Genomic DNA, 23,551 nt, shown 5'->3' with positions numbered 1-23,551 from the left:
ATTGCATTAGGAGGTGGCGGTATTGGGGGTTCTATGGCGATTATGTGAGCCTCACGGTTTTATAGTTCAGGTGCAGTACTGCCGACAACCAACACCCCGATTTATTTGTTGTGCCATAAGGATGTACATACATCCCCACAATTGTTGTGTGAATGCAGCTTAATTGTGAAGGCCCAGTTTTATCCTCTTAATGCGTTATTACCTTCACGTATATCATAATTCCATTAAAGGGAACCTACCACCACGATTCTACCTATAAAAGGTAGAACAGGTGGTAGGTGGATGTAAGGGTCGTGAGGATAGCTCTTTTTAGAGCTAATCCTCACGTCCCCGCTAACTTTTGGTAAACTTTATTGAACTAATATGGAAATTTAGTTATGCGGCTACTGGGGCGTACAGTAGCCGGGCACGAGGCTACACAGCGCGGCTACTCCACGCCCCAGTAGCGACATTACTCCTCCTACCCTGTTGTGTGCGGCGCACAGCTCCTCGTAGCTGCGCGCCCTCATCCGTAGCCGGCTTGTCCAACAGGGTAGGAGGAGTAACGTCGCTACTGGGGCGTGGAGTAGCCGCACTGTGTAGCCTCCTGCCCAGCTACTCCACGCCCCAGTAGCCGCAAAACTACATTTACATATTAGTTCAATAAAGTTTACCAAAAGTTAGCGGGGACGTGAGGATTAACTCTAAAAAGAGCTATCCTCGCGTCCCTTACATCCACCTACCACCCGTTCTACCTTTATAGGTAGAATCGTGGTGGTAGGTTCCCTTTAAATATGTATGAAGAGGGTTGACAAGCGGTACCCTCTCCATACACGGTGAGCAGTGGTGGATTAAGTGTCCCATTGCCTTTTCACACAACTAGGGCCCCCTCCCCACCGCCCAAACCAACATGTGCCCAGATGTTAGGACTTTGAATACTACTCTATATCCTTAATCCTACAATGTTCATAAAAGTAATTTAATGATGAACTTCAAACCTGCCCTTATAACCCATCTACTTAGGAAAGCCAATCACATGTATTAGATATGGACTTTTGCTGTGTGCCAAGGTTGATGCCACACATGGCATTTTTGCTCCGTTTGTAAGCATCTTAATAGATGAACAGATTCAAAGCTGCCAAATGCATGGTATGGTTTTTAAAACGCATGCTTAACCCCTTTCCGATTTTAGGGCACTTCTATAAAGAAAAGAGGAGACTCAATAAGGAAGACACTTTAATATAACAGATTTTATTACACATTTTGTTAATAGAGTCAGTAATTGATTATTTTACATAGTAAAACAGTTGATCACTTGTCACTTCATGTATAATCTAATGAAAAATTCCTGCTCTGCTACATGGAACTACAAGTCCCAGCATGACTTGTAGTTACATCCTGGACAGATCTCCAGAAAGCTAAATGCAATGATGTACAAGTGATTGCTTTAGAGAAATGTTTTCTCCCAATATGAGGGCTCCATAAGGTTTTTGGCCATTTTAAAACTCCATTGCAGTGATCCTTATTTTTCAATACCTCATTTCAATCCCCCACAAAGTAGATAACCCCATACAAGGGCCATTACACTCCTCCTGTTCAGCCATATGTAAGTTGAGGCAGGCCCCGCTTGTCAGATCTTCCCAACGTCCATGGACCTATTAGAACACTGAGCATCTTAAAAAAAGAAACTTTATAAGATATAAAATCACATAAACAGCATAAAGGAGAGTTCACTGTATAATGCAAACATCCACTATAAACAATCTGGCGGGACAGGAGGGGCGTAGAAATTTGCTGGACAAGCAGGTCTCTGGATGATGCTGTTCCTGGCGCTTGAACCACTTGCCCCTACAGGTCAGGCACCACACGGGTTGGCAGTAGAACTGCTGGCACTCTCCTTTGTTGGGCACGTAGCAGTACTTCACAAGCTTGATGTTGGCGTTAGTCTGCATACAGCCGATACAGGGCTCCAGTTCCCGGAATGAGTAGTTACAGGTATAACTTGTACGTACCTGATGACAAAGGGGATATGCAACACCCCTGCCAATATATGGGCAGAGGAGTAGCGAATAAGGCCCTCAACCTGTTAGAACCCATCTAGTGAGTCTGATCAACTCATAGTGAGTCTGATCAACTCATAAAGAGGGAATGCAGTAAGTCTCAGGTAATCAGCAGCTGTAGATTCTGCCTGAACAGGCAAGGGTTAAATGGATGCGATTCTGTCTACCAATTGTATTGCACCATGTACACTGGAGTGTCATTGGAGAGTTAGCCACCCCCTGACCAGGATAACAAAACCCCTGAAAAGGGAGGGGCAAGTCCTCTTTTCCAGCCACCTCTGACCAGAGAGGTCAGTCAGTTCCAGAGATCTTAGCGCACATGCTCTTACCACAGGCCTCAGCTCTCACTATAGAGCACATCATGTCAGAGGAGAGAAACTGTCTGCGCACCATCAGCACTAACACTCAGCTAAACCCAGGATAAAAGCTGCACCTTCCACAACTGAACACAGCTCCATCCCAGCCTGCATCTGCTACCAGGCTGGTGACCCAATTCCTGAGGACCACTCCAGTAGGTGCTAATGTACCAATGGGGGGGGTATTGGTGCTAATGTACCAATGGGGGGGGGGGGTATTGGTGCTAATGTACCAATGGGGGGGGGGGGGTATTGGTGCTAATGTACCAATGGGGGGGGGGGGTATTGGTGCTAATGTACCAATGGGGGGGGGGGTATTGGTGCTAATGTACCAATGGGGGGGTATTGGTGCTAATGTACCAATGGGGGGGTATTGGTGCTAATGTACCAATGGGGGGGTATTGGTGCTAATGTACCAATGGGGGGGTATTGGTGCTAATGTACCAATGGGGGGGTATTGGTGCTAATGTACCAATGGGGGGGTATTGGTGCTAATGTACCAATGGGGGGGTATTGGTGCTAATGTACCAATGGGGGGGTATTGGTGCTAATGTACCAATGGGGGGGTATTGGTGCTAATGTACCAATGGGGGGGTATTGGTGCTAATGTACCAATGGGGGGGTATTGGTGCTAATGTACCAATGGGGGGGTATTGGTGCTAATGTACCAATGGGGGGGTATTGGTGCTAATGTACCAATGGGGGGGTATTGGTGCTAATGTACCAATGGGGGGGTATTGGTGCTAATGTACCAATGGGGGGGTATTGGTGCTAATGTACCAATGGGGGGGTATTGGTGCTAATGTACCAATGGGGGGGTATTGGTGCTAATGTACCAATGGGGGGGTATTGGTGCTAATGTACCAATGGGGGGGTATTGGTGCTAATGTACCAATGGGGGGGTATTGGTGCTAATGTACCAATGGGGGGGTATTGGTGCTAATGTACCAATGGGGGGGTATTGGTGCTAATGTACCAATGGGGGGGTATTGGTGCTAATGTACCAATGGGGGGGGTATTGGTGCTAATGTACCAATGGGGGGGTGGATTGGTGCTAATGTACCAATGGGGGGGGTATTGGTGCTAATGTACCAGTGGGGGGGGGATTGGTGCTAATGTACCAATGGGGGGGGGGGGGGATTGGTGCTAATGTACCAATGGGGGGGTATTGGTGCTAATGTACCAGTGGGGGGGGGGGGATTGGTGCTAATGTACCAATGGGGGGGTATTGGTGCTAATGTACCAGTGGGGGGGGGATTGGTGCTAATGTACCAGTGGGGGGGGGGGATTGGTGCTAATGTACCAATGGGGGGGGGGATTGGTGCTAATGTACCAATGGGGGGTATTGGTGCCAATGTACCAATGGGGGGGGGGAGCAACATCATGTGTGTGTGTGGGGGGGGGGGTGAGTACCGAGAAGTTCAGATATGTAGGGATAAACACTTACCGACGGCACAGCTGCACGAAGTGCATTAAGAACCCCGCATGGTGCGCACTCACCCCAATAACGCAGCCGTGGCCCGCGTACATGATAGTGGATGAAGCCACGTTCTCGCTCACTAACCCGCCGGACAGCAGCTTCTGCTCGGTTATCCCGGCCGAGTGGATCTCATTGGCGGGAAACATGAAGCACACGGCGAACACCACGTGTAAACGTCCCGCCAAACTCTCCAGTGCTGTGAGACGGCGGGAACATGTGCACACTTCCGGCCATGAAGGCGGCCGGGCATCGTGGGAGTTTTTATGTTGACATGGCAACCAATCACAGAACCGCTTTAATTTCTTTTGGAAATGAAAACTGGTCTGTGATTGGTTCTTATAGACAACAAGGATAGTTTTTTTTTTTAATGACAGAATGTATAAACTGTACTGTATGTATCCATGTATAAAGAAAAAGACTGCAGATCATCACTGAGTTCAGTCTTTAATAACAGAATTGTTTTAAATAAAGGAGCCTAATCTGCTCCAAGTCTATTATAATATGGTCAGACCACTTGGACTGGTCAGTGTGAACATGATCTCTTGATGGTGCTCTGGCAATACTTGCATACTTGAAAAAATGCATCTTATTTGCATGTTGGCTTTTTTAATGGGTTTTTGGTTAAAGTGTCTTAATTTGGCATTTTTGTCTGTGTTTTTTGGAGAGGCGTTTTTATTTCGGTCGTCAAAGCAGTTGAAAACGCATGTGTTTGTGGTCTCCGTTTTGAAACGCATGCGATTACATGCACAAAGCATAGAAAAAAAGATCACTGGTCTTTTACAAAGTCCAAGAGACACAGCTGAATGCAATTAATAAACATCAAGCAATGCATTTGAACATTTGAAAAACCGCATAAGGCTGGCGCCACACGTAGCGCTTTGTCTGCGCTCGCAAACGAAGACAAAGTCGCGCCCATCGGAGCGGGCCTCGGCCCGATCGCATCGGCGTTTCCATGGAAACGCCTACCCTCGGGAACGAGCCGACGGTGTTTTGCTTTAATTTAACGCGAAACACCGGCGGCTCGTTCCCGATCGCAGGCGTTTCCCTGGAAACGCATGTGCGTTCGGGCCGAGGACCTCCCCCTGTGCGCTAGCGTCGCGTTTTGACGGACGCCTAGCGGTACGCGTGACCGCGGCCTAAGGGTCAAGTCACACGTGGCGTTTTTAGATTGTTTTTAGGTAGTGCGTTTTCAGATCGTTAAAACACGCATTGGGTTTTTTTTAAATGCATGTGTTTTTTTGAAAACGCAGCCGTTTTTGTTCGGAAAACCAAACCAAATTCGGAAAACCAGACAAAAACAGATGCGTTTTCAAAAAACGGATGCCTTTTTTAACGATTTAACTAAAACCAACTAAAAATTTAACTTAAAAAGGCCGTTTTTGGGCCGTTTTTAAGCAGTCCGTTAAAATCCGCATGCGGTTTTTTTTTTACTGCATCCATTGATCACCTTTCCTCAGCTGTTGTATATGCGTTTCAAACGCAATGAAAACACGGGTCAAAACACAACGTATGAACGCGCCCTTACAATGAGCCGTGGCTCATTGTAATGAATGATATGCAAAAACACCATATACTGCAATACAGTAGCATTGCAGTATATGGTAGGAACAATCGAACCATCTAGGGTTAATGTACCCTAGAGGGTCTAAAAAATAGTGAAAAACAAAAAGAAAAAAAAAAAATGTAGAAAATTAATAAAATATTCAAAATTCAAATCACGCCCTTTTCCCTAGAACTGATCTAAAATATAATAAACAGTAAAAAAAATCACAGACACATTAGGTATCGCCGCGTCCCAAAATGCCCAATCTATCAAAATATATAACGGTTATGACCGGCGGTGACCTCCGAAACGGGAAATGTCGCCAAATGTCTGAAATGCGACTTTTACACCTTTTAACATGACATAAAAAAATGTAATGAAAAGTGATCAAAATGTTGCACAGTCCTCAAAATGGTAGCAATGAAAACGTCGGCTCATTTCTCAAAAAATGACACCTCCCCCAGCTCCGTAAACCAAAATTAAACATTCGTTTAATTTTTGAAAATGTATTAAAACGCAATAAAACCTGTATAAATTTGGTATCACCGCGATCGTACCAAACCAAAGAATACAGTAGAGGTGTTATTTGGAGCGCAGAGTGAAAGTCGTAAAAACTGAGCCCACAAGAACATGACGCACATGCATATTTTTTTTTCAATTTTTCTGCATTTTTTTTGTTAATAAATAACATCACAGGAAAGTAAAGTTTGTTCCGCACAAAATAAGCCCTCACACAGCTCTGTACACGGAAAAATTAAAAAGTTGTGGATTTTTGAAGGTAGAGAACGAGAAATGAGCAAAAAAATCCTGCGTCCTTAAGGGGTTAAAATAGCGTTAACACATATGTTTGTGAAACACGTGTGTTAACACTGTGTTAAGGCCGGTGATGCATGTGGCATTTATGTTGCGATATTGAAAATGCATGTGCTTGATTTGCATGCAGTTGTGTATCTTGGAATTTGTAAAAACACAGTGATTGTGTTCTCCATGCTGTTTGAGCATGTAATCACATGAGTTCCAAAACGCAGATCACAAACACATGCGTTTTCAAAAACCAATATGAAAAGCAAGGATGCAAACATGAAAAGAAAAAAATGCACCTAAAACAGCACGTGTGTCACCGGCGTAACACATGCATTTTGGAAACACAATAGGGCACATTTACTTACACGGTCCATTCACAATCCAGCGGCGCGTTCTCCGACGCTGATTTGGGCTCTGCCAGGATTCACTAAGGTCATGCGCCCGATGTCCACCAGGTGTCGCTGCTGCTCTGAAGTACGCCGGAGTTCACCTCCTCCGTTTCGGTGTATGTGAGAGCTATTCTAGCGACACAAATTCTTTTTTAAATTCCACGTTTTTTCCTAGTGGTATTTTCACAAAATGACACCAGCTAGCAGCTTGTGTCGTTTTGGCCACCCACTGCATCTATCAATAGGCCTAAACCAGCGTATGATAAATCTCCCCCAATATGAGCATATGGTAGAGTTATGCAACTTTATTCTTTTATTACTTTTCCACACAATGGTGGACAGTTTCACAGTTGATTAATGTATTTACCTTTCTTCCATGCCACCATGGTGAATATTATTACACATATCCGAGAAAGGTGGACGTATGCACTGGTGCCCCTAGGAGCTGTTGTTGGATACTATCTTGATAGATGGAATGATTCCAGGATGAGTCTTTTCAAGAATAAAAGTAAACTTTTCCAGAGGTAAGGCCATCCTTGTTTTCTTTGGGGTCTGGCAATGTGCATAGTACTGGTATGCTGGAAGTGTTGTACCACAGAAAAATAATATCATACACATAAAATATAGTCTTTGTGTAATGAAAACTTCATCAAATTTCTGAGGCTTGACATTTCATATTGCAACACTACAGTAATATATATATATCATATTCAATTAAAAACACTCTTGTAATGATTCATAGATTTTGTTACAGTTGTATGCAGTTTAGACAACCCTCTCGGAGGTGAACAGAGCAGACACACTTTACTTGCACACCTACATTGTAACATACTACAGACCCTATTCTTGATTTACTGTTTTTTTGTTTTCTTATTCCTTTTTTTTTTCTTCTCTCTGCAGGGAACTGAAACACAATGAAGAGGCATGGAAGTAAAACTAGGAGGCTGCTACAGCAATGTTGTAATGATCAAAAGTCATGTTCTTCAAAGTTTAAAGCACACAATATAATAAATGGTATTTGGAGTAAAAGTATATCCTCAATATTACTTGGTGAAGATAGACAATGTTCACCTGGTTCTTGTCTAGGTCTCCTGCAATGTGCTGTTTTGATGCCACATGAGGGGGGCAACCTGGGCTCAAATAAAGAAAAAATGTTTATCATTCAATGTTTTTTGTTTGTTTGTTTTTTTTCTGGGTGGTCTAGAATCCACTCTTACCCTAATAAGAGCTTTTCTTAGTACTGACCTTCGCTCTACCTGGGCCTCAAGATTTGATAATACTTGGAGCTCCAGTCTTGGCTCATAGTGTCATACCCTGATACGGTGGTGTTGCACACTGGGATGTTTGGAGTTAACATGTTTTTAACATGTAACATGACTTTGTTTTCTTTGAAGTCACTAAGTTCTCTCATAAATTGGTATTTTTTCCAATTTTGTATAAATGTAAGTTAATAAATTATGTACATCGACTTTTGTAAAATCTTTTCTTTCAACTCAAACAAAGCTTGCTCCCACAATAGCCAACATAGAAACGGTGATCTTACAGTAGGAAATATTGTTATAGTAGTACCACAGTAGCCAATATAGTAACTGTGCCTCCATATTAACAAATAAAGAGGGTGTAAGAGAAAGTGTGGAATGGTGGAATACATAGCAAAATACACATTGGATTGAAAAAATTAAAAAATGTGTCATATTTTTCAAAAATCTATCCAATGAAACCAAGCACCTCATCTGCCCATCCCTTAGGCGGGGGCAACTTAGAAACCTTAAAGGAAACCTACCATTTCAAATGGTAGGTTTAAGCTGTAAACACCGAGCACCAGCTCAGGGTGAGCTGGTGCCGGTGCTTAGTTTCGTTAGTGTTAAAACCGCGGTATCGCGGTTTTAACACTTTTTAAACTTTATAGCAGAAGCCGCTTCGGCGCTGCGCGCAACGCCTGCGGCATTTCCTATGTAGGCGCGCGCACGATCGTGCGCACGCAGCGACGAAGCAGTTTATGCTTTGAAATGGTAGGTTTCCTTTAAAGGGTATCTACTACTAGGATGAAGGATTGTATGCAAATGAACCTGAGGGGCTCCAGGTTCCATAGGTATTAATGGAGCGTGGAGCCCCACAGACTCATTTCTATACAGTTTTTCATCCTGGTGGTAGATGTCCTTTAAATGGGAACCCCCATTTTTATCACAGTTTCAGATTCCCCAGGAAAAATTACATTGATTTAACCTAGAGCTTTTTCAATTTTGGTGACGGCTGGCACTCCCAACGCCAAAAGTCCAAATGTGTTGAAAAAGGGGTTATTTCGATAAATACACGAGATTCAAAATCTGAAAATAGACATATGCAATTCTTTTTCTAAGAGCCATGTTACCAAATTTAAGCACTTCTCTCTCTTAAGGACTTCTCCCGAGCTGCACCAATTCCATGGAATACCGAACCCCCAAAGCTTCAAACGTGCTCTTAAAACCCATTTATTGAGGCAGGCCTATCACACTCGCTAACCGCATGCAACCTGTAACTCTCTTTATTAACCAATTCTAGGTACTTCTCATGTCTGTTTTCCAGAAAATGTCAGGTTCCTATTGTTTCATATGACGGTTTGTACTCAGTAATGTCTTGTTTTATTTGAATATGCTCCCCAGAATCTGTCACTTTCTAAAGATTATTATAGTGTCCAGTCATACAAGAGAATAGAACACATATGTATTGCATTAGGAGGTGGCGGTATTGGGGGTTCTATGGCGATTATGTGAGCCTCACGGTTTTATAGTTCAGGTGCAGTACTGCCGACAACCAACACCCCGATTTATTTGTTGTGCCATAAGGATGTACATACATCCCCACAATTGTTGTGTGAATGCAGCTTAATTGTGAAGGCCCAGTTTTATCCTCTTAATGCGTTATTACCTTCACGTATATCATAATTCCATTAAAGGGAACCTACCACCACGATTCTACCTATAAAAGGTAGAACAGGTGGTAGGTGGATGTAAGGGTCGTGAGGATAGCTCTTTTTAGAGCTAATCCTCACGTCCCCGCTAACTTTTGGTAAACTTTATTGAACTAATATGGAAATTTAGTTATGCGGCTACTGGGGCGTACAGTAGCCGGGCACGAGGCTACACAGCGCGGCTACTCCACGCCCCAGTAGCGACATTACTCCTCCTACCCTGTTGTGTGCGGCGCACAGCTCCTCGTAGCTGCGCGCCCTCATCCGTAGCCGGCTTGTCCAACAGGGTAGGAGGAGTAACGTCGCTACTGGGGCGTGGAGTAGCCGCACTGTGTAGCCTCCTGCCCAGCTACTCCACGCCCCAGTAGCCGCAAAACTACATTTACATATTAGTTCAATAAAGTTTACCAAAAGTTAGCGGGGACGTGAGGATTAACTCTAAAAAGAGCTATCCTCGCGTCCCTTACATCCACCTACCACCCGTTCTACCTTTATAGGTAGAATCGTGGTGGTAGGTTCCCTTTAAATATGTATGAAGAGGGTTGACAAGCGGTACCCTCTCCATACACGGTGAGCAGTGGTGGATTAAGTGTCCCATTGCCTTTTCACACAACTAGGGCCCCCTCCCCACCGCCCAAACCAACATGTGCCCAGATGTTAGGACTTTGAGTACTACTCTATATCCTTAATCCTACAATGTTCATAAAAGTAATTTAATGATGAACTTCAAACCTGCCCTTATAACCCATCTACTTAGGAAAGCCAATCACATGTATTAGATATGGACTTTTGCTGTGTGCCAAGGTTGATGCCACACATGGCATTTTTGCTCCGTTTGTAAGCATCTTAATAGATGAACAGATTCAAAGCTGCCAAATGCATGGTATGGTTTTTAAAACGCATGCTTAACCCCTTTCCGATTTTAGGGCACTTCTATAAAGAAAAGAGGAGACTCAATAAGGAAGACACTTTAATATAACAGATTTTATTACACATTTTGTTAATAGAGTCAGTAATTGATTATTTTACATAGTAAAACAGTTGATCACTTGTCACTTCATGTATAATCTAATGAAAAATTCCTGCTCTGCTACATGGAACTACAAGTCCCAGCATGACTTGTAGTTACATCCTGGACAGATCTCCAGAAAGCTAAATGCAATGATGTACAAGTGATTGCTTTAGAGAAATGTTTTCTCCCAATATGAGGGCTCCATAAGGTTTTTGGCCATTTTAAAACTCCATTGCAGTGATCCTTATTTTTCAATACCTCATTTCAATCCCCCACAAAGTAGATAACCCCATACAAGGGCCATTACACTCCTCCTGTTCAGCCATATGTAAGTTGAGGCAGGCCCCGCTTGTCAGATCTTCCCAACGTCCATGGACCTATTAGAACACTGAGCATCTTAAAAAAAGAAACTTTATAAGATATAAAATCACATAAACAGCATAAAGGAGAGTTCACTGTATAATGCAAACATCCACTATAAACAATCTGGCGGGACAGGAGGGGCGTAGAAATTTGCTGGACAAGCAGGTCTCTGGATGATGCTGTTCCTGGCGCTTGAACCACTTGCCCCTACAGGTCAGGCACCACACGGGTTGGCAGTAGAACTGCTGGCACTCTCCTTTGTTGGGCACGTAGCAGTACTTCACAAGCTTGATGTTGGCGTTAGTCTGCATACAGCCGATACAGGGCTCCAGTTCCCGGAATGAGTAGTTACAGGTATAACTTGTACGTACCTGATGACAAAGGGGATATGCAACACCCCTGCCAATATATGGGCAGAGGAGTAGCGAATAAGGCCCTCAACCTGTTAGAACCCATCTAGTGAGTCTGATCAACTCATAAAGAGGGAATGCAGTAAGTCTCAGGTAATCAGCAGCTGTAGATTCTGCCTGAACAGGCAAGGGTTAAATGGATGCGATTCTGTCTACCAATTGTATTGCACCATGTACACTGGAGTGTCATTGGAGAGTTAGCCACCCCCTGACCAGGATAACAAAACCCCTGAAAAGGGAGGGGCAAGTCCTCTTTTCCAGCCACCTCTGACCAGAGAGGTCAGTCAGTTCCAGAGATCTTAGCGCACATGCTCTTACCACAGGCCTCAGCTCTCACTATAGAGCACATCATGTCAGAGGAGAGAAACTGTCTGCGCACCATCAGCACTAACACTCAGCTAAACCCAGGATAAAAGCTGCACCTTCCACAACTGAACACAGCTCCATCCCAGCCTGCATCTGCTACCAGGCTGGTGACCCAATTCCTGAGGACCACTCCAGTAGTCGCTAATGTACCAATGGGGGGGTGGGGGGGGGTATTGGTGCTAATGTACCAATGGGGGGGTGGGGGGGGGTATTGGTGCTAATGTACCAATGGGGGGGTATTGGTGCTAATGTACCAATGGGGGGGTATTGGTGCTAATGTACCAATGGGGGGGTATTGGTGCTAATGTACCAATGGGGGGGTATTGGTGCTAATGTACCAATGGGGGGGTATTGGTGCTAATGTACCAATGGGGGGGTATTGGTGCTAATGTACCAATGGGGGGGTATTGGTGCTAATGTACCAATGGGGGGGTATTGGTGCTAATGTACCAATGGGGGGGTATTGGTGCTAATGTACCAATGGGGGGGTATTGGTGCTAATGTACCAATGGGGGGGTATTGGTGCTAATGTACCAATGGGGGGGTATTGGTGCTAATGTACCAATGGGGGGGTATTGGTGCTAATGTACCAATGGGGGGGTATTGGTGCTAATGTACCAATGGGGGGGTATTGGTGCTAATGTACCAATGGGGGGGTATTGGTGCTAATGTACCAATGGGGGGGTATTGGTGCTAATGTACCAATGGGGGGGTATTGGTGCTAATGTACCAATGGGGGGGTATTGGTGCTAATGTACCAATGGGGGGGTATTGGTGCTAATGTACCAATGGGGGGGTATTGGTGCTAATGTACCAATGGGGGGGTATTGGTGCTAATGTACCAATGGGGGGGTATTGGTGCTAATGTACCAATGGGGGGGTATTGGTGCTAATGTACCAATGGGGGGGTATTGGTGCTAATGTACCAATGGGGGGGTATTGGTGCTAATGTACCAATGGGGGGGTATTGGTGCTAATGTACCAATGGGGGGGTATTGGTGCTAATGTACCAATGGGGGGGTATTGGTGCTAATGTACCAATGGGGGGGTATTGGTGCTAATGTACCAATGGGGGGGTATTGGTGCTAATGTACCAATGGGGGGGTATTGGTGCTAATGTACCAATGGGGGGGTATTGGTGCTAATGTACCAATGGGGGGGTATTGGTGCTAATGTACCAATGGGGGGGTATTGGTGCTAATGTACCAATGGGGGGGTATTGGTGCTAATGTACCAATGGGGGGGTATTGGTGCTAATGTACCAATGGGGGGGTATTGGTGCTAATGTACCAATGGGGGGGTATTGGTGCTAATGTACCAATGGGGGGGTATTGGTGCTAATGTACCAATGGGGGGGTATTGGTGCTAATGTACCAATGGGGGGGTATTGGTGCTAATGTACCAATGGGGGGGGTATTGGTGCTAATGTACCAATGGGGGGGGGTATTGGTGCTAATGTACCAATGGGGGGGGTATTGGTGCTAATGTACCAATGGGGGGGTATTGGTGCTAATGTACCAATGGGGGGGTATTGGTGCTAATGTACCAATGGGGGGGTATTGGTGCTAATGTACCAATGGGGGGGTATTGGTGCTAATGTACCAATGGGGGGGTATTGGTGCTAATGTACCAATGGGGGGGTATTGGTGCTAATGTACCAATGGGGGGGTATTGGTGCTAATGTACCAATGGGGGGGTATTGGTGCTAATGTACCAATGGGGGGGTATTGGTGCTAATGTACCAATGGGGGGGTATTGGTGCTAATGTACCAATGGGGGGGTATTGGTGCTAATGTACCAATGGGGGGGTATTGGTGCTAATGTACCAATGGGGGGGTATTGGTGCTAATGTACCAATGGGGGGGTATTGGTGCTAATGTACCAATGGGGGGGTATTGGTGCTAATGTACCAATGGGGGGGTATTGGTGCTAATGTACCAATGGGGGGGTATTGGTGCTAATGTACCAATGGGGGGGTATTGGTGCTAATGTACCAATGGGGGGGTATTGGTGCTAATGTACCAATGGGGGGGTATTGGTGCTAATGTACCAATGGGGGGGTATTGGTGCTAATGTACCAATGGGGGGGTATTGGTGCTAATGTACCAATGGGGGGGTATTGGTGCTAATGTACCAATGGGGGGGTATTGGTGCTAATGTACCAATGGGGGGGTATTGGTGCTAATGTACCAATGGGGGGGTATTGGTGCTAATGTACCAATGGGGGGGTATTGGTGCTAATGTACCAATGGGGGGGTATTGGTGCTAATGTACCAATGGGGGGGTATTGGTGCTAATGTACCAATGGGGGGGTATTGGTGCTAATGTACCAATGGGGGGGTATTGGTGCTAATGTACCAATGGGGGGGTATTGGTGCTAATGTACCAATGGGGGGGTATTGGTGCTAATGTACCAATGGGGGGGTATTGGTGCTAATGTACCAATGGGGGGGTATTGGTGCTAATGTACCAATGGGGGGGTATTGGTGCTAATGTACCAATGGGGGGGTATTGGTGCTAATGTACCAATGGGGGGGTATTGGTGCTAATGTACCAATGGGGGGGTATTGGTGCTAATGTACCAATGGGGGGGTATTGGTGCTAATGTACCAATGGGGGGGTATTGGTGCTAATGTACCAATGGGGGGGTATTGGTGCTAATGTACCAATGGGGGGGTATTGGTGCTAATGTACCAATGGGGGGGTATTGGTGCTAATGTACCAATGGGGGGGTATTGGTGCTAATGTACCAATGGGGGGGTATTGGTGCTAATGTACCAATGGGGGGGTATTGGTGCTAATGTACCAATGGGGGGGTATTGGTGCTAATGTACCAATGGGGGGGTATTGGTGCTAATGTACCAATGGGGGGGTATTGGTGCTAATGTACCAATGGGGGGGTATTGGTGCTAATGTACCAATGGGGGGGTATTGGTGCTAATGTACCAATGGGGGGGTATTGGTGCTAATGTACCAATGGGGGGGTATTGGTGCTAATGTACCAATGGGGGGGTATTGGTGCTAATGTACCAATGGGGGGGTATTGGTGCTAATGTACCAATGGGGGGGTATTGGTGCTAATGTACCAATGGGGGGGTATTGGTGCTAATGTACCAATGGGGGGGTATTGGTGCTAATGTACCAATGGGGGGGTATTGGTGCTAATGTACCAATGGGGGGGTATTGGTGCTAATGTACCAATGGGGGGGTATTGGTGCTAATGTACCAATGGGGGGGTATTGGTGCTAATGTACCAATGGGGGGGTATTGGTGCTAATGTACCAATGGGGGGGTATTGGTGCTAATGTACCAATGGGGGGGTATTGGTGCTAATGTACCAATGGGGGGGTATTGGTGCTAATGTACCAATGGGGGGGTATTGGTGCTAATGTACCAATGGGGGGGTATTGGTGCTAATGTACCAATGGGGGGGTATTGGTGCTAATGTACCAATGGGGGGGTATTGGTGCTAATGTACCAATGGGGGGGTATTGGTGCTAATGTACCAATGGGGGGGTATTGGTGCTAATGTACCAATGGGGGGGTATTGGTGCTAATGTACCAATGGGGGGGTATTGGTGCTAATGTACCAATGGGGGGGTATTGGTGCTAATGTACCAATGGGGGGTATTGGTGCTAATGTACCAATGGGGGGGTATTGGTGCTAATGTACCAATGGGGGGGTATTGGTGCTAATGTACCAATGGGGGGGTATTGGTGCTAATGTACCAATGGGGGGGTATTGGTGCTAATGTACCAATGGGGGGGTATTGGTGCTAATGTACCAATGGGGGGGTATTGGTGCTAATGTACCAATGGGGGGGTATTGGTGCTAATGTACCAATGGGGGGGTATTGGTGCTAATGTACCAATGGGGGGGTATTGGTGCTAATGTACCAATGGGGGGGTATTGGTGCTAATGTACCAATGGGGGGGTATTGGTGCTAATGTACCAATGGGGGGGTATTGGTGCTAATGTACCAATGGGGGGGTATTGGTGCTAATGTACCAATGGGGGGGTATTGGTGCTAATGTACCAATGGGGGGGTATTGGTGCTAATGTACCAATGGGGGGGTATTGGTGCTAATGTACCAATGGGGGGGTATTGGTGCTAATGTACCAATGGGGGGGTATTGGTGCTAATGTACCAATGGGGGGGTATTGGTGCTAATGTACCAATGGGGGGGTATTGGTGCTAATGTACCAATGGGGGGGTATTGGTGCTAATGTACCAATGGGGGGGTATTGGTGCTAATGTACCAATGGGGGGGGGGGTATTGGTGCTAATGTACCAATGGGGGGGGGGGATTGGTGCTAATGTACCAATGGGGGGGTATTGGTGCTAATGTACCAATGGGGGGGGGGGGATTGGTGCTAATGTACCAATGGGGGGGTATTGCTGCTAATGTACCAGTGGGGGGGTATTGGTGCTAATGTACCAATGGGGGGGTATTGGTGCTAATGTACCAGTGGGGGGGGGGATTGGTGCTAATGTACCAATGGGGGGGGGGTATTGGTGCTAATGTACCAATGGGGGGGGGGTATTGGTGCTAATGTACCAATGGGGGGGGGGGTATTGGTGCTAATGTACCAATGGGGGGGGGGATTGGTGCTAATGTACCAATGGGGGGTATTGGTGCTAATGTACCAATGGGGGGGGGGATTGGTGCTAATGTACCAATGGGGGGGGATTGGTGCTAATGTACCAATGGGGGGTATTGGTGCCAATGTACCAATGGGGGGGGGGGAGCAACATCATGTGTGTGTGGGGGGGGGGGGGGGGAGTACCGAGAAGTTCAGATATGTAGGGATAAACACTTACCGACGGCACAGCTGCACGAAGTGCATTAAGAACCCCGCATGGTGCGCACTCACCCCAATAACGCAGCCGTGGCCCGCGTACATGATAGTGGATGAAGCCACGTTCTCGCTCACTAACCCGCCGGACAGCAGCTTCTGCTCGGTTATCCCGGCCGAGTGGATCTCATTGGCGGGAAACATGAAGCACACGGCGAACACCACGTGTAAACGTCCCGCCAAACTCTCCAGTGCTGTGAGACGGCGGGAACATGTGCACACTTCCGGCCATGAAGGCGGCCGGGCATCGTGGGAGTTTTTATGTTGACATGGCAACCAATCACAGAACCGCTTTAATTTCTTTTGGAAATGAAAACTGGTCTGTGATTGGTTCTTATAGACAACAAGGATAGTTTTTTTTTTTTAATGACAGAATGTATAAACTGTACTGTATGTATCCATGTATAAAGAAAAAGACTGCAGATCATCACTGAGTTCAGTCTTTAATAACAGAATTGTTTTAAATAAAGGAGCCTAATCTGCTCCAAGTCTATTATAATATGGTCAGACCACTTGGACTGGTCAGTGTGAACATGATCTCTTGATGGTGCTCTGGCAATACTTGCATACTTGAAAAAATGCATCTTATTTGCATGTTGGCTTTTTTAATGGGTTTTTGGTTAAAGTGTCTTAATTTGGCATTTTTGTCTGTGTTTTTTGGAGAGGCGTTTTTATTTCGGTCGTCAAAGCAGTTGAAAACGCATGTGTTTGTGGTCTCCGTTTTGAAACGCATGCGATTACATGCACAAAGCATAGAAAAAAAGATCACTGGTCTTTTACAAAGTCCAAGAGACACAGCTGAATGCAATTAATAAACATCAAGCAATGCATTTGAACATTTGAAAAACCGCATAAGGCTGGCGCCACACGTAGCGCTTTGTCTGCGCTCGCAAACGAAGACAAAGTCGCGCCCATCGGAGCGGGCCTCGGCCCGATCGCATCGGCGTTTCCATGGAAACGCCTACCCTCGGGAACGAGCCGACGGTGTTTTGCTTTAATTTAACGCGAAACACCGGCGGCTCGTTCCCGATCGCAGGCGTTTCCCTGGAAACGCATGTGCGTTCGGGCCGAGGACCTCCCCCTGTGCGCTAGCGTCGCGTTTTGACGGACGCCTAGCGGTACGCGTGACCGCGGCCTAAGGGTCAAGTCACACGTGGCGTTTTTAGATTGTTTTTAGGTAGTGCGTTTTCAGATCGTTAAAACACGCATTGGGTTTTTTTTAAATGCATGTGTTTTTTTGAAAACGCAGCCATTTTTGTTCGGAAAACCAAACCAAATTCGGAAAACCAGACAAAAACAGATGCGTTTTCAAAAAACGGATGCCTTTTTTAACGATTTAACTAAAACAAACTAAAAATTTAACTTAAAAAGGCCGTTTTTGGGCCGTTTTTAAGCAGTCCGTTAAAATCCGCATGCATTTTTTTTTTTACTGCATCCATTGATCACCTTTCCTCAGCTGTTGTATATGCGTTTCAAACGCAATGAAAACGCGGGTCAAAACACAACGTATGAACGCGCCCTTACAATGAGCCGTGGCTCATTGTAATGAATGATATGCAAAAACACCATATACTGCAATACAGTAGCATTGCAGTATATGGTAGGAACAATCGAACCATCTAGGGTTAATGTACCCTAGAGGGTCTAAAAAATAGTGAAAAACAAAAAGAAAAAAAAAAAATGTAGAAAATTAATAAAATATTCAAAATTCAAATCACGCCCTTTTCCCTAGAACTGATCTAAAATATAATAAACAGTAAAAAAAATCACAGACACATTAGGTATCGCCGCGTCCCAAAATGCCCAATCTATCAAAATATATAACGGTTATGACCGGCGGTGACCTCCGAAACGGGAAATGTCGCCAAATGTCTGAAATGCGACTTTTACACCTTTTAACATGACATAAAAAAATGTAATGAAAAGTGATCAAAATGTTGCACAGTCCTCAAAATGGTAGCAATGAAAACGTCGGCTCATTTCTCAAAAAATGACACCTCCCCCAGCTCCGTAAACCAAAATTAAACATTCGTTTAATTTTTGAAAATGTATTAAAACGCAATAAAACCTGTATAAATTTGGTATCACCGCGATCGTACCAAACCAAAGAATACAGTAGAGGTGTTATTTGGAGCGCAGAGTGAAAGTCGTAAAAACTGAGCCCACAAGAACATGACGCACATGCATATTTTTTTTTCAATTTTTCTGCATTTTTTTTGTTAATAAATAACATCACAGGAAAGTAAAGTTTGTTCCGCACAAAATAAGCCCTCACACAGCTCTGTACATGGAAAAATTAAAAAGTTGTGGATTTTTGAAGGTAGAGAACGAGAAATGAGCAAAAAAATCCTGCGTCCTTAAGGGGTTAAAATAGCGTTAACACATATGTTTGTGAAACACGTGTGTTAACACTGTGTTAAGGCCGGTGATGCATGTGGCATTTATGTTGCGATATTGAAAATGCATGTGCTTGATTTGCATGCAGTTGTGTATCTTGGAATTTGTAAAAACACAGTGATTGTGTTCTCCATGCTGTTTGAGCATGTAATCACATGAGTTCCAAAACGCAGATCACAAACACATGCGTTTTCAAAAACCAATATGAAAAGCAAGGATGCAAACATGAAAAGAAAAAAATGCACCTAAAACAGCACGTGTGTCACCGGCGTAACACATGCATTTTGGAAACACAATAGGGCACATTTACTTACACGGTCCATTCACAATCCAGCGGCGCGTTCTCCGACGCTGATTTGGGCTCTGCCAGGATTCACTAAGGTCATGCGCCCGATGTCCACCAGGTGTCGCTGCTGCTCTGAAGTACGCCGGAGTTCACCTCCTCCGTTTCGGTGTATGTGAGAGCTATTCTAGCGACACAAATTCTTTTTTAAATTCCACGTTTTTTCCTAGTGGTATTTTCACAAAATGACACCAGCTAGCAGCTTGTGTCGTTTTGGCCACCCACTGCATCTATCAATAGGCCTAAACCAGCGTATGATAAATCTCCCCCAATATGAGCATATGGTAGAGTTATGCAACTTTATTCTTTTATTACTTTTCCACACAATGGTGGACAGTTTCACAGTTGATTAATGTATTTACCTTTCTTCCCAGCCACCATGGTGAATATTATTACACATATCCGAGAAAGGTGGACGTATGCACTGGTGCCCCTAGGAGCTGTTGTTGGATACTATCTTGATAGATGGAATGATTCCAGGATGAGTCTTTTCAAGAATAAAAGTAAACTTTTCCAGAGGTAAGGCCATCCTTGTTTTCTTTGGGGTCTGGCAATGTGCATAGTACTGGTATGCTGGAAGTGTTGTACCACAGAAAAATAATATCATACACATAAAATATAGTCTTTGTGTAATGAAAACTTCATCAAATTTCTGAGGCTTGACATTTCATATTGCAACACTACAGTAATATATATATATATCATATTCAATTAAAAACACTCTTGTAATGATTCATAGATTTTGTTACAGTTGTATGCAGTTTAGACAACCCTCTCGGAGGTGAACAGAGCAGACACACTTTACTTGCACACCTACATTGTAACATACTACAGACCCTATTCTTGATTTACTGTTTTTTTGTTTTCTTATTCCTTTTTTTTTTTCTTCTCTCTGCAGGTAACTGAAACACAATGAAGAGGCATGGAAGTAAAACTAGGAGGCTGCTACAGCAATATTGTAATGATCAAAAGTCATATTCTTCAAAGTTTAAAGCACACAATATAATAAATGGTATTTGGAGTAAAAGTATATCCTCAATATTACTTGGTGAAGATAGACAATGTTCACCTGGTTCTTGTCTAGGTCTCCTGCAATGTGCTGTTTTGATGCCACATGAGGGGGGCAACCTGGGCTCAAATAAAGAAAAAATGTTTATCATTCAATGTTTTTTGTTTGTTTGTTTTTTTTTCTGGGTGGTCTAGAATCCACTCTTACCCTAATAAGAGCTTTTCTTAGTACTGACCTTCGCTCTACCTGGGCCTCAAGATTTGATAATACTTGGAGCTCCAGTCTTGGCTCATAGTGTCATACCCTGATACGGTGGTGTTGCACACTGGGATGTTTGGAGTTAACATGTTTTTAACATGTAACATGACTTTGTTTTCTTTGAAGTCACTAAGTTCTCTCATAAATTGGTATTTTTTCCAATTTTGTATAAATGTAAGTTAATAAATTATGTACATCGACTTTTGTAAAATCTTTTCTTTCAACTCAAACAAAGCTTGCTCCCACAATAGCCAACATAGAAACGGTGATCTTACAGTAGGAAATATTGTTATAGTAGTACCACAGTAGCCAATATAGTAACTGTGCCTCCATATTAACAAATAAAGAGGGTGTAAGAGAAAGTGTGGAATGGTGGAATACATAGCAAAATACACATTGGATTGAAAAAATTAAAAAATGTGTCATATTTTTCAAAAATCTATCCAATGAAACCAAGCACCTCATCTGCCCATCCCTTAGGCGGGGGCAACTTAAAAACCTTAAAGGAAACCTACCATTTCAAATGGTAGGTTTAAGCTGTAAACACCGAGCACCAGCTCAGGGTGAGCTGGTGCCGGTGCTTAGTTTCGTTAGTGTTAAAACCGCGGTATCGCGGTTTTAACACTTTTTAAACTTTATAGCAGAAGCCGCTTCAGCGCTGCGCGCAACGCCTGCGGCATTTCCTATGTAGGCACGCGCACGATCGTGCGCACGCAGCGCCGAAGCAGTTTATGCTTTAAAGTTTAAAAAGTGTTAAAACCGCGATACCGCGGTTTTAACACTAACGAAACTAAGCACCGGCACCAGCTCACCCTGAGCTGGTGCTCGGTGTTTACAGCTTAAACCTACCATTTGAAATGGTAGGTTTCCTTTAAAGGGTATCTACTACTAGGATGAAGGATTGTATGCAAATGAACCTGAGGGGCTCCAGGTTCCATAGGTATTAATGGAGCGTGGAGCCCCACAGACTCATTTCTATACAGTTTTTCATCCTGGTGGTAGATGTCCTTTAAATGGGAACCCCCATTTTTATCACAGTTTCAGATTCCCCAGGAAAAATTACATTGATTTAACCTAGAGCTTTTTCAATTTTGGTGACGGCTGGCACTCCCAACGCCAAAAGTCCAAATGTGTTGAAAAAAGGGTTATTTCGATAAATACACGAGATTCAAAATCTGAAAATAGACATATGCAATTCTTTTTCTAAGAGCCATGTTACCAAATTTAAGCACTTATAGAAAATCCCCATCTTCAGAAGGGAGGAAATTTAAAGTGTAACCGTCATTCTGAGCAAAAAAAAAACTAAAATACATAATTCTGCTCTAGGTGTCCCTGGGAATCATTCCTCAAAGTATTTTGCCTCTCGGTCCTCATTTAGTACCTTTTTTTGGCCCATAACAACCAGGGTTTCCAGCTCTCAAAAAAAAAAAAAACTACAATCGGCAAGATGGAGGACTTCTCCCGAGCTGCACCAATTCCATGGAATACCGAACCCCCAAAGCTTCAAACGTGCTCTTAAAACCCATTTATTGAGGCAGGCCTATCACACTCGCTAACCGCATGCAACCTGTAACTCTCTTTATTAACCAATTCTAGGTACTTCTCATGTCTGTTTTCCAGAAAATGTCAGGTTCCTATTGTTTCATATGACGGTTTGTACTCAGTAATGTCTTGTTTTATTTGAATATGCTCCCCAGAATCTGTCACTTTCTAAAGATTATTATAGTGTCCAGTCATACAAGAGAATAGAACACATATGTATTGCATTAGGAGGTGGCGGTATTGGGGGTTCTATGGCGATTATGTGAGCCTCACGGTTTTATAGTTCAGGTGCAGTACTGCCGACAACCAACACCCCGATTTATTTGTTGTGCCATAAGGATGTACATACATCCCCACAATTGTTGTGTGAATGCAGCTTAATTGTGAAGGCCCAGTTTTATCCTCTTAATGCGTTATTACCTTCACGTATATCATAATTCCATTAAAGGGAACCTACCACCACGATTCTACCTATAAAAGGTAGAACAGGTGGTAGGTGGATGTAAGGGTCGTGAGGATAGCTCTTTTTAGAGCTAATCCTCACGTCCCCGCTAACTTTTGGTAAACTTTATTGAACTAATATGGAAATTTAGTTATGCGGCTACTGGGGCGTACAGTAGCCGGGCACGAGGCTACACAGCGCGGCTACTCCACGCCCCAGTAGCGACATTACTCCTCCTACCCTGTTGTGTGCGGCGCACAGCTCCTCGTAGCTGCGCGCCCTCATCCGTAGCCGGCTTGTCCAACAGGGTAGGAGGAGTAACGTCGCTACTGGGGCGTGGAGTAGCCGCACTGTGTAGCCTCCTGCCCAGCTACTCCACGCCCCAGTAGCCGCAAAACTACATTTACATATTAGTTCAATAAAGTTTACCAAAAGTTAGCGGGGACGTGAGGATTAACTCTAAAAAGAGCTATCCTCGCGTCCCTTACATCCACCTACCACCCGTTCTACCTTTATAGGTAGAATCGTGGTGGTAGGTTCCCTTTAAATATGTATGAAGAGGGTTGACAAGCGGTACCCTCTCCATACACGGTGAGCAGTGGTGGATTAAGTGTCCCATTGCCTTTTCACACAACTAGGGCCCCCTCCCCACCGCCCAAACCAACATGTGCCCAGATGTTAGGACTTTGAATACTACTCTATATCCTTAATCCTACAATGTTCATAAAAGTAATTTAATGATGAACTTCAAACCTGCCCTTATAACCCATCTACTTAGGAAAGCCAATCACATGTATTAGATATGGACTTTTGCTGTGTGCCAAGGTTGATGCCACACATGGCATTTTTGCTCCGTTTGTAAGCATCTTAATAGATGAACAGATTCAAAGCTGCCAAATGCATGGTATGGTTTTTAAAACGCATGCTTAACCCCTTTCCGATTTTAGGGCACTTCTATAAAGAAAAGAGGAGACTCAATAAGGAAGACAC

At 44.5% G+C, this 23,551-nt stretch overlaps 2 protein-coding genes and 2 long non-coding RNA genes across 6 annotated transcripts; 2 read left to right on the top strand and 2 right to left on the bottom strand.

The window, feature by feature from the left end:
• Positions 1 to 1,214: 1,214 nt before the first annotated feature.
• On the bottom strand, positions 1,215 to 4,165 carry LOC140109553 (uncharacterized). 2 transcript variants are annotated; one of them, XR_011851367.1, is made up of 2 exons: positions 3,843 to 4,165; positions 1,215 to 2,019 (listed from the first exon to the last, which is right to left on the bottom strand). It is a non-coding gene; the product is annotated as an uncharacterized lncRNA (long non-coding RNA). The 2 variants fall into 2 exon arrangements; XR_011851366.1 differs by having other exon boundaries at positions 3,896 to 4,165.
• A 1,250-nt stretch (positions 4,166 to 5,415) lies between these two features.
• Positions 5,416 to 7,777, top strand: LOC140109552 (NADH dehydrogenase [ubiquinone] 1 beta subcomplex subunit 1-like). The gene is made up of 2 exons (XM_072132077.1): positions 5,416 to 7,135; positions 7,512 to 7,777. The coding sequence occupies exons 1-2, from the start codon at positions 6,969 to 6,971 to the stop codon at positions 7,543 to 7,545; spliced, it is 201 nt and encodes a 66-aa protein (XP_071988178.1). The 5' UTR covers positions 5,416 to 6,968; the 3' UTR covers positions 7,546 to 7,777.
• Positions 7,778 to 10,530: 2,753 nt separating this feature from the next.
• LOC140109548 (uncharacterized) lies at positions 10,531 to 16,858 on the bottom strand. 2 transcript variants are annotated; one of them, XR_011851365.1, is made up of 2 exons: positions 16,536 to 16,858; positions 10,531 to 11,335 (listed from the first exon to the last, which is right to left on the bottom strand). It is a non-coding gene; the product is annotated as an uncharacterized lncRNA (long non-coding RNA). The 2 variants fall into 2 exon arrangements; XR_011851364.1 differs by having other exon boundaries at positions 16,589 to 16,858.
• Positions 16,562 to 20,474, top strand: LOC140109547 (NADH dehydrogenase [ubiquinone] 1 beta subcomplex subunit 1-like). The gene is made up of 3 exons (XM_072132074.1): positions 16,562 to 16,737; positions 19,685 to 19,829; positions 20,209 to 20,474. The coding sequence occupies exons 1-3, from the start codon at positions 16,617 to 16,619 to the stop codon at positions 20,210 to 20,212; spliced, it is 270 nt and encodes an 89-aa protein (XP_071988175.1). The 5' UTR covers positions 16,562 to 16,616; the 3' UTR covers positions 20,213 to 20,474.
• The last annotated feature ends 3,077 nt before the right edge of the window (positions 20,475 to 23,551 follow it).

The sequence above is a fragment of the Engystomops pustulosus genome, unplaced genomic scaffold (assembly GCF_040894005.1).
Source record: "Engystomops pustulosus unplaced genomic scaffold, aEngPut4.maternal MAT_SCAFFOLD_218, whole genome shotgun sequence".
NCBI classification, from domain to species: domain Eukaryota; kingdom Metazoa; phylum Chordata; class Amphibia; order Anura; family Leptodactylidae; genus Engystomops; species Engystomops pustulosus.
This window is presented reverse-complemented; position numbering and strand designations above follow the sequence as displayed.